The 13,362-nt window shown below is 38.9% G+C and overlaps 2 protein-coding genes across 2 annotated transcripts; one reads left to right on the top strand and one right to left on the bottom strand.

Moving 5' to 3' along the window:
* Nucleotides 1-147: 147 nt before the first annotated feature.
* Nucleotides 148-2,917, bottom strand: LOC130868287 (zinc finger and SCAN domain-containing protein 4-like). Its single transcript, XM_057760557.1, has 3 exons — nucleotides 2,522-2,917; nucleotides 886-1,045; nucleotides 148-797 (listed from the first exon to the last, which is right to left on the bottom strand). The coding sequence occupies exons 1-3, from the start codon at nucleotides 2,915-2,917 to the stop codon at nucleotides 148-150; spliced, it is 1,206 nt and encodes a 401-aa protein (XP_057616540.1).
* A 5,443-nt stretch (nucleotides 2,918-8,360) lies between these two features.
* On the top strand, nucleotides 8,361-11,266 carry LOC130868279 (zinc finger and SCAN domain containing protein 4D-like). Its single transcript, XM_057760546.1, has 3 exons — nucleotides 8,361-8,756; nucleotides 10,250-10,415; nucleotides 10,506-11,266. Exons 1-3 carry the CDS (start codon nucleotides 8,361-8,363, stop codon nucleotides 11,264-11,266), a joined length of 1,323 nt encoding a protein of 440 aa, XP_057616529.1.
* The last annotated feature ends 2,096 nt before the right edge of the window (nucleotides 11,267-13,362 follow it).

Genomic DNA, 13,362 nt, shown 5'->3' with positions numbered 1-13,362 from the left:
TCTTATTTTTATTGCATCTAATCTTGAACAGTCTTACTGGTTTCCTTCAAACGTTTGATTTTTTCTTAGAAATCTTGACATCCTTTAACTGATTTCTTGATTGTCTCTGATGTTTTATGGTCTCTTACTGGCAAGAAAGGACAAAGATCAGTCTGATTTGTGGCAATTCCTCTGATGACGGTGGTATGTGGATGACTGGCGGTAACTACGCTGACACTTGGAACAAGTGTAGGGCTTCTCTCCTGTATGTATCCTCTTGTGAACATTCAGGTTGGTTTTATGGCTGAATGACCTTTTACATGTAGGACATATGAAAGGCTTCTCTTCCTTCTGTATGATCTCATGGACTCGCAGGTCTGAGACAGTATAGAAGGCTTTATGACATGTTGTACATACAAATGACCTCTCCTTCTTTTGTACTTTCTTATGAACACAAAGATTAGAGTTTGTGTCTCTGTGGAGTCTCTCGTGGTGACGGTCACATGTGCAGTTTGCTGCATGACACTGGAAGTCTTCACTCTGCACTGGTCTGGAGGAAATTCCTGGTTGTATCTGCACCATGGGGACATCTCCAGAAGAAGCTGCACTCTGAGATTCTTCCTGGTACCTGGCAGCATCCTGATGTGTTCTGAGATCCAGAGGGATTTCATCAGAAACAGCTCCCTCATTGTGATCATGAAAATTATCTGTTTGGATAATGAAAAGAGAATCCATCTCATTTACAGGACTAGTAACACAACCATTTTCTTCACTAGAGTTCCAGGAATAATCTTGGCCATCTTTTCTGTCTTCATGTCCTTTAAAAATAAGACAGTGTGGGAAACTGTGCCTAAGAAGTGATCCCCCCAAAACAGCCCCTTTCTCTATGCCTTCCCTGACACTCACCTGTTGCCAATAATCTGTCTTGGGATATGGGCAAGGGTGTCCTTTCATTCTCTAGAGTTGACGTTGTTACCAATTGCTGTTCTTTAAAACGCTCAATGACTTCTTTTAATGTCATGTTCTCAGTAAAGAGTGCTTCCTGCCCATGCATGAAGACATGAACCTGTAAACAAAGCCAGATGACCACTGCCAATGAATCTGGACGATAGAACACCTGCCTTCCAACTGATTGCACTGCATCACTGGACTATAGGTTAGCTCATTTCTCTAATTTTCATTTGTAACGATCTTTTTCTGGCTTTCAAAGTCCCTATTTGCTCTGTATTTGTAAGTGTTGTGTCACTGTTGCCAGGGAAAAGGTAATGTTAGCTTTCTGTAATGTCTTCTCACAATATTATCTTCAGCTGCCCAATGCATTGAATGAGGAAAGATGAAGATGGTTTAAATTGAAAACTAGTGACTTTCCCCATCAAGAAGGGATTCTCATTGTTCCAAGGATTGTCCCTCATCCCACCAAGGCTATGGAAACTATAACAAAATTGCTGCTTTAATGAAAAGCCCCAAGGTTGAATATGTCTAGTCAGGAAGATTTATAGAATCATCTCTAGAAAAGTATGTATGAGGTGTTTGAAGAATTTCACCACCTTGGTCATTTTTGTCAATGACTAAGAATTATATAAACCCAGAAATTTTAAAAATTCCAATAAAATTACATCTAACTTAAGTTTTTTAATTTTCAAAATTGGCATTTCTGCACCATTATTCATTAAGTCATTTCTCATGTGTGTCCCTGTTGAATATGCTTTTGAGAGCACAAGATACTATCTTGCCTCTTCTGTTTAGAAACAGGATATAAATGACTCAGACTAGACAATTTAGAAATTTTGTCCCTGAATATACTCCCCAGGTCCATGGATCACAGGCTAGCTCAGAGATCAGAGTATTAAATGCCTTCCAAATTTCTGAAATGAAATTTTTTTAGGTAATGCTCATAATTAAAAGATCCTAACTTCCTCTATTTTACAACTGGACCTAATTTCAGTTTATTAAAAACAAATGGAAAATCATCCACAACATTCCTACAGCAAGAACAAAGGGAGAACACATCAGATGTCTGCACAAGACCACAAAGCATCTCAACACAATGGCCAAAAAGAACACTTGTATAACCCTACCTGAATTTGCCCTACATATCCCTAATGTGTTAATGGAGGGGGAGAATGAGAAGCTCAGCAAATCAAATATGTTCCTATGCTGATTTTTATTACAGAAAAAAAACCTTTGTTTTTACATGCTACTTGAACGTGAGGTCTTCTTCACCAATTCTCAGGTGCTTATAATAAGTACAATATAAACACCTTGCTAAATAAGCCATCTTTAAAAGACAGATATCTCTTCTAAACCCTTAAAGGCTTTGCTCTAATACCATCTCCTATTCTCTTGACACTTTTAAATAGAATAATTATAAATATCACCATTGTACACGTGAATTTAAAGCAAGAAGGAAGTCTATTGTTAATATGTTGATAGAGGGCATTACAAACTGCCCTATAAACAACTATAAAGTCTTCCTACTTCCACTAAATGTAGAAAACTGTCTTTATTCCTGAGTTAATCAACTCTCAGTCACGCTACTCACCATGACAGGAGGCTTCAAGCACTTGTCAGTCGGTCCCCTCATGAGTTTCCGCAGGTTTCTTCCACTTGCTTCCCAAAACTCTTTTACAGCCAACTCGTCTTTGGAGTACCCGATTTTAAGAAACTGCGCCAAGACCAGCTGGGAAATCATCTGCTCCTTGGTCTGTTCTTCTGGCTTCAGCCATGAGGTAAACATCTCCCAGAGTGTTTGCAGCTCCTGCTCGGCACAGGAGCCATTGTCATTTGATGAAAAGTTGAGGCAAACACTAGCAGAGTTAGAGATGTCTTCTTCCGACTGCACAGGAGAAACCCGGCTTTGAATAAATTCTATGTTTTCTACCTCACCACCACTTTCTGGTGACAGGGGCTTAAAGGAGTCTTTGATGTGTGAAGCCATTCTGCTGAGAATCCTCAGAACATTCAAATATGGTAGCTCAGTATCTTTCTTGTGACTAGAAGATCTGTTTAAGAAATTTGTGGATGGGTTAAAGCAATGAATGAAAAAGTAAGACACTTGTTAATGTCACAGGGCTATTAAGAGATTTTTAAAGTAAATACTTCAGAATTCTAAACCAATTATTTTATTTTTTTATTTTATTTTTGGTTTATCGAGATAGGGTTTCTCTGTAGCTTTGGAGCCTGTCCTGGAACTAGCTCTTATAGACCAGGCTGTCTTCGAACTTACAAAGATCTGCCTGCCTTAGCCTACCGAGTGTTGGGTTTAAAGGCTTGGGCCACCACTGCCCATCCACAGATTCTTCTAAAGATGTAAACAAAGGAAAAAATACAATATAATATTACTTTACCTGACAGAAAGAAAAATCCTGGTTTGAAAACGGGAAGACATGAAATGAGAAAAGAGCAAGCTGCATGGTAGCCAAGGGTTACCTGCTCACCCCTTTGTAAAAGGTAAAAGTTATTGTTGCGAAGTCTCGAATTTTATGTTCCACCTGGGTCTCCCCTTATGAGTGTCACACTTTTGTGTGAGAAGAAAGGTTTTCCAAAAGACCCCACAACAACTTAGAGACCTCCCCATGATTGTAAAGCAGCATCTCCCAGACACACAATATTAACAAACTTACACATACCTACTCCACAAAAAAGTGAAATGTTTCTGTTCTCCAAAGTGGTCTCTTTCTAGGCCAGATTGGGGCTGATTCCAGTAAGCACTAGGTGCTGATGTGTGTCCAGGCCTGTGCTCTGTTTCAACTGAGCTTCTGCTCAAGCTATGTCTTTTTATAGTGCCTGATTTCAATGGTTCAATCTGTGATGCTAATTAGTTAGACAATACCTTGGATCACACCCCCTGTATCTGAACGTGGCAGCCATGAGCTTGTACCCAATAATCACTGTGGTGAGTATTAGGGACTCCAGTTCAAGCACAGCCTTGTAGCCTAAGACCAAGTTCAGCATAGCCTAGGTGAACAGCATTCAAATAGCAGGAAAAAAATACACTAACATATCAGGGGAAGACATTTTAACCTTTGTTGAGTTACAAATGGACTCCTCCTTCAGCCCTAGTTCAGAATCTCTATGCAAATCTTGGTGATCCCATGGAAGGAGAACCCATCCAAAGTAGGCATAGTCAGTAACTGCAATGAAAGGGGACATCTCTACACTGAAAGGAATATCAAGTCTGTCATTTATCTATGACTTCTGATCAACATGCTTTAATTGATTAAAGCCCAGAATATAGAAAAACAGTCATGATTAACAATGAACATAAAACAATACTTTTATAGGGAAGATTCAATTATTTTTGTACAATTTGGCTAAACCTTTTTCAGCATTTGAATTTGTCATGGGTATATTATTTGTTTTTGGATAAATAAATCTCACCTGAGGATCCAATGCTAATCAAAAGAGGTAGGGCAAGGATGACACACACCTTTAATCCCAGGATCTGGGAGAGAAGCAGATTAATCTCCTTGAGTTCCAGGCCATTCTGGGCTACAGAAGATCAAGTAGAAACAAATCCTGGTGTTGGTGGCCTAAATCTTTAATCCCAGTACTAGGGAGTCATATGTCTTTAATCCCAGCCCTAGACAAAAGAAAAAATTGGAGGAAAAAATGCTTCAGTATGATTAGTTTATGGTAGCCCAGCCTTTGTAGAGGTAAGATGTCTTTTTTACTTAGTTGTTTTATTTTTCTGGTGTTAAAGTTGAATCCAAATTAATTTCCCTGACTTTTTTTTACCCATGTTATAGGAATTCCTTCACTATTATTAGAAAATTTTTATTATCCTAGGGAATAGATATGATTTAGAGTACCTCAGATTTCAGAAATTTTAGTCCTTGTGCTTCTCATTTCTTTGGGATGATGGCATTTACGATTCTGTGTTTAGTGTTGGAAATAAGTACACTTTGATAACAGAGCACAGTCTCTTTCGATAAGTTCTCAACATGTGATTTTCAGGGGACACAATTGTACCGAACAATCACCATTCTTGGAGATTGTCATTCACAAAGGCACAGGCCTTTAATCCCGTCCCTTTAATCTCCAGAGTCAGTGTTTGTGAGTTTGAGATCCAACCGTCTACCCAGTAGTTCCAGTATAGACAGGGATACATAGTGAGACAATGTCTTATAAAAACAGAGCAACTAAATCAGCAAAAAAGTAAGACAGACACCGAGAAGAAATCTTGAAGTAATGAAACAGCTCTGCTACTCTACAAGTAAAAAACAGGATTGTAGACCAAGGTCATTCTAAACCAACTAAAGAATTTAGACTAGATAGGCCATAAGGCACTCATTTGCAAACACAAATTAATTCCAAAAAAAAGCAAAGAAAAAGAGAGGTAAAACCTCAGTTTTGATGTAAATTTAATTCGGCATGCTAAATCTTCAGGTCATGTCTAAATTACAACATGTACTTTCCAAATGTAAAACATCTTTACTTTGCCAATACTGGTGATTCCGGGCAAGCCTGTCTCTTCTGTGTTGTGCATCGAATATGTCTTCGGCACTACTTGCTCTGTCTCATTCCAATACCAAGATTTTACCTTGTATACTGCAGTATTTGGATTCCAAACTCTGTGGATATCAGAAAATTTTAGCCAGTGTGGAATGAGGTAAACGACAGAAGTCATGGTAGATGAATGACAGCCTTGGTATCCCTTTCAGTGTGGAAATGTCCTCTTTCACTGCAGTGACTGATCATACATGCATTGGATGTGCTGAAGACGAATCCGATGCACAACCCAGAAAAGACAGGCTTTCCCTGGATCACCACTATTGGCAAAGTGAAGATGTTTCTCTTTGGAAGTACATGTTGTAAGATTGACATGACCTGAGGATTGTAGGATGAGGAGGAATTAAATTTACATCCAAAATGAGGGTTTTCATCTCTTTTTTTTTTTGCTTTTTTTTGAGTTACCATTTTTTTTTACAAATAAGTGCCTAATGATCTAATCTAGTCATAAATTAGTTGGTTGAGAATAACCTTGATCTACAACCCTATGTCTTCAAATTTCTCAGTGCTAGAGTCCCTGATCTGTTTCATTACATCAAGAATATTTTTCCGTGTCTGTCTTTTACTTTTTTGCACATTTTGTTGTTTTGTTTTTGAAGACATTGTCTCACTATGTATCCCTGACTGCATTGGAACTACCTGGTAGAACAGCTGGATCTCATACTCACAAAAACTGACTCTGGGGATTAATGTAAGGGGATTAAAGGCTTGTGCCTTTGTGAATGAAAATCTCCAAGCATGGTGATTGTTTGGTTCAGTTGTGTCCCCTGAAAGTCACATGTTGATGACCTATCAACAAAGGTGTGCTCTGTTATCAAAGTGTGCTTATTTCCAACACTAAACACAGAGCCATAAATGCCATCATCCCAAAGAAGCTGGAAGCACAGGGACTAAAATTACTGAAATATGAGGTACTCTAAAACACAGCCCTTCCCTAGGAGAATAAAAAATTTCAAAATAGGGAAACAATTCCCAGAGCATGTGTAAGAAACTAAGGGACAGAAATTTGGATTCAAAATAAATAGCATAAAATCAAAACAGCCAAGTCATTAGGAAAGTCTACCACTACAGAGTCTGGGCAACCATACACTAATCATACTGAAGCATTTTCTCCTCCCATTTTTTCTTGTGTCTAGGGCTGGGATTAAATGCATATGACTCCCTAGTACTGGGATTAAAGATTTAGGCCACCAACACCAGGATTTGTTTCTTCATTGATCTTCTGTAGATCAGGATAGCTTGAAGTCACACAATTCATCTGCTTCTCTCCTAGATCCTGGGATTGAAAGAGTGTTTCAATATTTTCCAACCTCTAGTGGCTTTAGATTAGCCTAGGTTCTTCATGTAAGATTTATTTATCCAAATACAAATTATATACCACTGAAAAATTCAAATCCTAAAAAAAAATTAGCCAAAATGTAAAAAATAATTGAATTTTCCATATAGAAATTTCATGTTTTGTTTTCATTGGTAACCATGTTAAAGCATGTTGATCAGAAGTCATAGATAAATGACAGATTTGATATTACTTTCAGTGTGGAGATGTCCCCTTTCACTGCAGTTACTGACTATGCCTACTTTGGATGGGTTCTCCTTCCATGGGATCGAGATTTGCATAGAGATTCTGAGCTAGGGATGAAGGAGGATTCCATTTATAACTCAAAGGTTAAAATGTCTTCCCCTGATATGTTAGTGTATTTTTTTCCTGTTATGTGAATGCTGTTCACCTCGGCTATGCTGAACTTGGTCTTCTTAGGCTACAAGGCTGTGCTTGAACTGGAGTCCCTAATGCTCACCACAGTGATTATTAGGTACAAGGTCATGGTTGCCAAGCCCAGATACAGGAGGTGTGATCCAAGGTAGTGTCTAACTAATTAGCATAACAGATTGAATCATTGAACTCAGGCACTATAAAAAGACATAGCTTGAGCAATAGCTCAGTTGAAGCAGAGCACAGGCCTGGAGACACATCAGCACCTAGTGCTTGCTGGAATCAGCCCTGATTGACCATAGAAAGAGACCACTTTGGAGAACAGAAACATTTCCCTTCTTTGTGGAGTGGGTATGTGTAGGTTTTTTAATATTGTGTGTCTGGGAGATGCTGCTTTACAATCATGAGAAGGTCTCTAAGTTGTTGTGTGGACTTTTGGAAAACCATTCTGCTCAAGCGTTTGCCTTTTACAATTTTGAAGGTGAGGTATGTAGTTTCTTGTTCTATGGACATGTCCTTGCTACTGTGCAAATTGATGGTTGCAGGTCATTCACTTTTAATGTTTTTCTTATGAAAGTGTTGCCCTGTGGCACCTGTAAGGGGGACACACGTGGAACATAAAATTCGAGACTGCAAAAATAATTGACCTTTTACAAAGGGGTGAGCAGATAGCCCTTAGCTACCATGCAGCTTGCTGTTTCTCATTTAAGGTCTTCCCATTCTCAAGCCAAGATTTTTCTTTCTGTCGGGTAAAGTAATATTATACTTGCATTTTTTTCTTTGTTCTGGACTCTTGAAGAATTTGTGGTTGGGCACTCGTGACACAAACGTTTAATCCCAGCACTCAGGAGGCTAAGGCAGGAAGATCTTTGTGAGTTCGAAGACAGCCTGGTCTACAAGAGCTAGTTCCAGGACAGACTCCAAAGCTACAGAGAAACCCTATCTCGATAAACCAAAATAAAATTTAAAAATTAAAGATTTGTGTAGCATTCTGAAGAAGGATTTACTTGAAACGTCTCTTAGTAGATCTGTGATATTCATACTGTCTTACTCTTTAATTCATTGCTTTAACCCATCCAAAATTTCTTTAAACAGATCTTCAGGTCACAAGAAAAATACTGCTTGCTTTATTTGAATAATTCTGAGGATTCTCAGCAGAATGGCTTCACACCTCAAAGACTCCTTTCAGCCCCTGTCACCGGAAAATGGTGGTGAGGTAGAAAACATGGAGTTTATTACAAGCCGGGTTTCTCCTGTGCAGTCGGAAGAAGTCATATCAAACTCTGCTAGTATTTGCCTCAACTTTTTCCAAAATGACAATGGCTTTGTTGCAAAGCAGGAGTTGCAAACACTCTGGGAGATGTTTAACTCATGGCTGAAGCCAGAAGAACAGACCAAGGAGCAGATGATTTCCCAGCTGGTCTTGGAGCAATTTCTCAAAATCGGGCATTCCAAAGACGAGTTGGCTGTGAAAGAGTTGTGGGAATCAAGTGGAAGAAACCTGGGGAATCTCATGAGGGGACTGACTGACGAGTGTTTGAAGCCTCCTGTCATGGTGAGTAGCGTGACTGAGAGGAATAAAGACAGTCCTCTACATTTCGGGGAAGTTGGAAGATTTTCTAGTTGTTTTTTGATCAGTTTGTAATGCCCTCCATCAACGTATTTACAATGGAGACTCCTACTTGCTTTAAATTCACGTGTACAATGGACATATTGATATTTAATCTATTTAAAAGTGGCAAGAGACTAAGAGATGGTATTAGAGCAAAGCCTTTAAGGGTTTAGAAGAGATAATCTGTCTTTTAGAGACGGCTCATTTAGCAAGGTGCTTATATTGTACTTATTACAAGCACCTACGAATTGGTGGAGACATCACATTCTAGTAATAAGTAAAAACAAAAGGGTTTTTTTTCTCAGTAGTAAAAATCAGCATAGGAACATACTTGATTTGCTGAGCTTCTCATTCCCCCCTTCCATTAACACATTATCATAATGTCGGGCAAATTCAGATGCGGTTATAGAACTGTCCTTTTATGGTCATTGTATTGAGATGCTTGTGGTCTTGTGCAGACATCTGATGTGCTCTCCCTTTGTTCTTGCTGTCAGGGATGTTGTTGAAGATTTTCCGTTCGTTTTTTAATAAACTGAGATTAGGTTCAGTAGTAAAATGGAGGAAGTTAGAGTCTCTCAATTATGAGCATTACCTAAATAATTTCATCTCAGAAATTTGGCACACATTTAACACTCTGAATGCCTGAGGAAGCCTGTGATTCATGGACCTGGGGAGCAGAATCAGGGACATAATTGCTTTAATGGTATTCTAAATCATCTAGTTTGTTCATTTTGTCCTGTTTCTAAACAGAAGAGGCAAGATAGTACCCTGTGCTCTCAAAAGCATATTCAACACGGACACACATGAGAAATGACTTGATGAATAATGGTGCAGAAATGCCATTTTTGAAAATCAAAAATCTTAAGCTAAACATGATTTTATTTGATTTTTTAAATTTCTGGGATTACATAATTCGCAGTCATTGACAGAAATGACCAAACTGGTGAAATTCTTCAAACACCCCATACATACTTTTCTAGGGGTGATTCTATAAATCTCTTTCTGATTAGTCATATCCAACCTTGGGGCTTTTATAAAGCAGCAAGTTTGTTATAGTTTCCATTGCTTTGGTGGGATGAGGGACAATCCTTGGAACAATGAGAAGCCTTTCTTGAAGGGGAAAGTTCCTAGTTTTCAATTTAAACCATCTTCATCTTTCCTCATTCAATTCATTGGCCAGCTGAAGATAATGTTGTGGGAAGACATTACAGAAAGCTAACATTACCTTTTCCCTGGCAACAGTGACACAACATTTGCAAATACAGAGCAATAGGGACTTGAAGGTACACAACTTTTGAAAGCAAGAAAAAGATCATTACAAATGAAAGTTAGAGAATTGAGATAACCTATAGTCCAGTGATGCAGTGCAATCAGTTGGAAGGCAGGTGTTCCATCATCCAGATTCATTGACAGTGGTCATCTGACTTTGTTTACAGGTTCATGTCTCCATGCATGGGCAGGAAGCACTCTTTACTGAGAACATGACATTAAAAGAAGTCATTGAGCGTTTTAAAGAACAGCAATTGGTAACAATGTCAACTCTAGAGAATGAAAGGACACCCTTGCCCATATCCCAAGACAGATTATTAGCAACAGGTGAGTGTCAGGGAGGTATAGAGAAAAGGGCTGTTGTGTGGGGATCACATCTTAGGCACAGTTTCCCAGACTGTGCTATTTTTAAAAAACATGAAGACACTAAAGATGGCCAAGATTATTCCCGGAACTCTAGTGAAGAAAATGGTTGTTTTACTAGTCCTGTAAATGAGATGGATTCTCTTTTCATTATCCAAACAGATAATTTTCATGATCACAATGAGGGAGCTGTTTCTGATGAAATCCCTCTGGATCTCAGAACACATCAGGATGCTGCCAGGTACCAGGAAGAATCTCAGAGTGCAGCTTCTTCTGAAGATGTCCCCATGATGCAGGTACAATCAGGAGCTGTTTCTTATGAAAGCCCTCTGGATCTCAGAACACGTCAGGACACTGCCAGGTGCCAGGAGGAATCTCAGAGTGCAGCTTCTTCTGGAGATGTTCCCATGGTGGAGGAACAACCAGGAATTTCCTCCAGACCAGCGCAGACTGAAGACTTCCAGTGTCATGCAGCAAACTGCACATGTGACTGTCACCACGAGAGACTCCACAGAGACACAAACTCTAATCTTTCTGTTCATAAGAAAGTACAAAAGAAGGAGAGGTCATTTGTATGTACAACATGTCATAAAGCCTTCTATACTGTCTCAGACCTGAGAGTCCATGAGATCATACACAAGGAAAAGAAGCCTTTCATATGTCCTACATGTAAAAGGCCATTCAGCCATAAAACCAACCTGAATGCTCACAAGAGGATACATACAGGAGAGAAGCCCTACACTTGTTCCAAGTGTCAGCGTAGTTACCGCCAGTCATCCACATACCACCGTCATCAGAGGAATTGCCACAAATCAGACTGATAATTTTCCTTTCTTACCAGTAAGAGACCATCAAAAATGAGGCAATCAATAAATCAGTTAAAGGATGTCAAGAATTCTAAAAAAAAACCTTTGAAGGAAACAACTAATAATGTTCAAGAATTGAATTAGATGCAATAAAAATAAGACCAAACTATAGGAATTCAGGAAGTGGAAATTGAAGGTAGGGAAACCGCAACTACAGAGTAAAGCATTGCCAGCAGAAAGCAAGAAATAGAAGACAATCTTATGCATTGTAAACAATAGATACTACATATTTTGTATACAAAAATGTTACATCTGTGTTTCTCAGTTCCTTTTGGGTTTGTTTGGATGACTCCTCAGTAAGTGTCGGTGTATCAGATATAATGCATCAGGTATTTATTTTGCTATTTTTAAAAGTAGAAAAATGACAATTATGAAGAAGCAATAAAAATAATTTTACAGTTAGATCTCTACAACATGAAAGATCATAGTAAGTGTCCATAACATTCTGAAGGTTGAGAATCACTACTCAAGAGGTTGTAGGAGACGGTTCGAAAGTACCATGCTACTAATGAGCCTTGCCCTAACCCTATGTAACCAAACCACCAGCTTTGTTTGTAGAGAAATACAAGTGGTGACAATGCGCCTCAGTCAGAAATGGCTCTTCCTTCAGGATTCAGAAGCCAAACCTGTGTTAATCTGACCATAGTTTTCTTCCTCAAGCGCATGTAATCACAAGAACATTTAAAAGGAATCACATGTAAATTTTCTTGAAGGCATAACACATGAGAACTTCTTTGAAACATGTACCATCTCAGAAAAACTATGCTGCTTTCACAGTCTGAGATGCAGAAGCAGTTCTTAGTCCTATTCTGTAAAAAAAAAGTTGATTCCCAGAGACATGAAGTATCAAATATGTGATCAAATTCCATGGTATGTCGTGGTGCAATCAATGTTTTCTGCTTTAACTTGTTTGTTGAAACAGATGAGAAAATAAAGGATCAATAATACAAGAGCATGTAATACACTTGGATGAAAGTATCACAATGCAATAACTTTATATGTACTATTGATATATATTTTGAAATAAAAAGTAACTAAACCAATCTCCACAGCCCTGTGGCCCATTTTTTCTTTTATTAATCTTACTTTCTCCATAGATCCAGCTCATGCTGAAAGACCCCCGGTGTGGGGAGACTCTCACTCATGTCTCAGGATAACACAACCCCCCCAGTTACTTACAAGAGACCATGCTTGCTGCAATCACACGAGGTTTAATCGATGAGATGAGATGAGAACCAGTGCACTGGGGCCGAGACTCATAGTCCACGCAGGGGAAGAGTTCGACCCCGAGTGACCTGGAGAAGGGGTTTTTATAGTTAAAAATCACAGCCCAGTAATCCAAAAGGGGCAGGGAGGGTGTCACAGAAAATTCTGAAAATACCAGTAATGATCACAAGGGGGCAACTTCCTGCCCCTCAAGATGACTCTCAAGGTCATAATAAGATAGGTCCTGAAACACAGTATTCCAAAAATACCAATGATAATCACAAGGGGGAAACTCCCTGTTTCTCAAGATTATTCTCAAGATTACAATCTAACTTTATCTTCAGCTAGTTCCTGAAACACAGTCACTGACCTGGCTAACCCTAGATTTCTGATTTTCTCCCTGCTTAGATTTTGGGCTCTATTTTTTTCCTGCTGGGGGGGGGGGTTGGATTTATCCAAGTCTTTCATCTTCCCACTTCTTCTAGTACCTGGTTCTAATCATAGAACTAGATTTTAGTATTTTTTTTGACCTTGTAAGGCACTATTTTGGTGGCATAACATCAAAATCTGAACAGCACTTATTCCTTCTCTAATGAAGGTAATTAGTTTTAATTTATTAAAATACTGAGGGGCCTGTATTAGGGAAGGTACCCCGATGCCCAGGATTACTGCAAATGTCAGAGAAATTGGTTCTCATCAAAAGCAAGTTGGGTGTTTGTCAAACTCACCCCTAAGCGTGTTAGCTGGATGTTAAAAGACCCTAGGTACCAGTTCTACAAGCACACAGTAATCTTTGGTGTCATTGAAATCCGATGTTGACATGCAAGGTGTCAGGCCTGTATTAC

Source organism: Chionomys nivalis, chromosome 2, assembly GCF_950005125.1.
Source record: "Chionomys nivalis chromosome 2, mChiNiv1.1, whole genome shotgun sequence".
Taxonomy (NCBI): Eukaryota; Metazoa; Chordata; class Mammalia; order Rodentia; family Cricetidae; genus Chionomys; species Chionomys nivalis.
Note: the sequence above shows the minus strand (reverse complement) of the source record. Positions and strands in the feature narration are given on the sequence as shown.

Excerpts from the sequence above, each read along its gene's own strand:
- LOC130868287 (XM_057760557.1), bottom strand. The coding sequence starts at position 2,917 with ATGGCTTCACACATCAAAGACTCCTTTAAGCCCCTGTCACCAGAAAGT. Across the intron at positions 1,046-2,521 it reads GCTTGAAGCCTCCTGTCATG|GTTCATGTCTTCATGCATGG; the intron begins GTGAGTAGCGTG and ends CTTTGTTTACAG. Across the intron at positions 798-885 it reads AGACAGATTATTGGCAACAG|GACATGAAGACAGAAAAGAT; the intron begins GTGAGTGTCAGG and ends TTATTTTTAAAG.
- LOC130868279 (XM_057760546.1), top strand. The coding sequence starts at position 8,361 with ATGGCTTCACACCTCAAAGACTCCTTTCAGCCCCTGTCACCGGAAAAT. Across the intron at positions 8,757-10,249 it reads GTTTGAAGCCTCCTGTCATG|GTTCATGTCTCCATGCATGG; the intron begins GTGAGTAGCGTG and ends CTTTGTTTACAG. Across the intron at positions 10,416-10,505 it reads ATTATTAGCAACAGGTGAGT|ACACTAAAGATGGCCAAGAT; the intron begins GTCAGGGAGGTA and ends AAAAACATGAAG.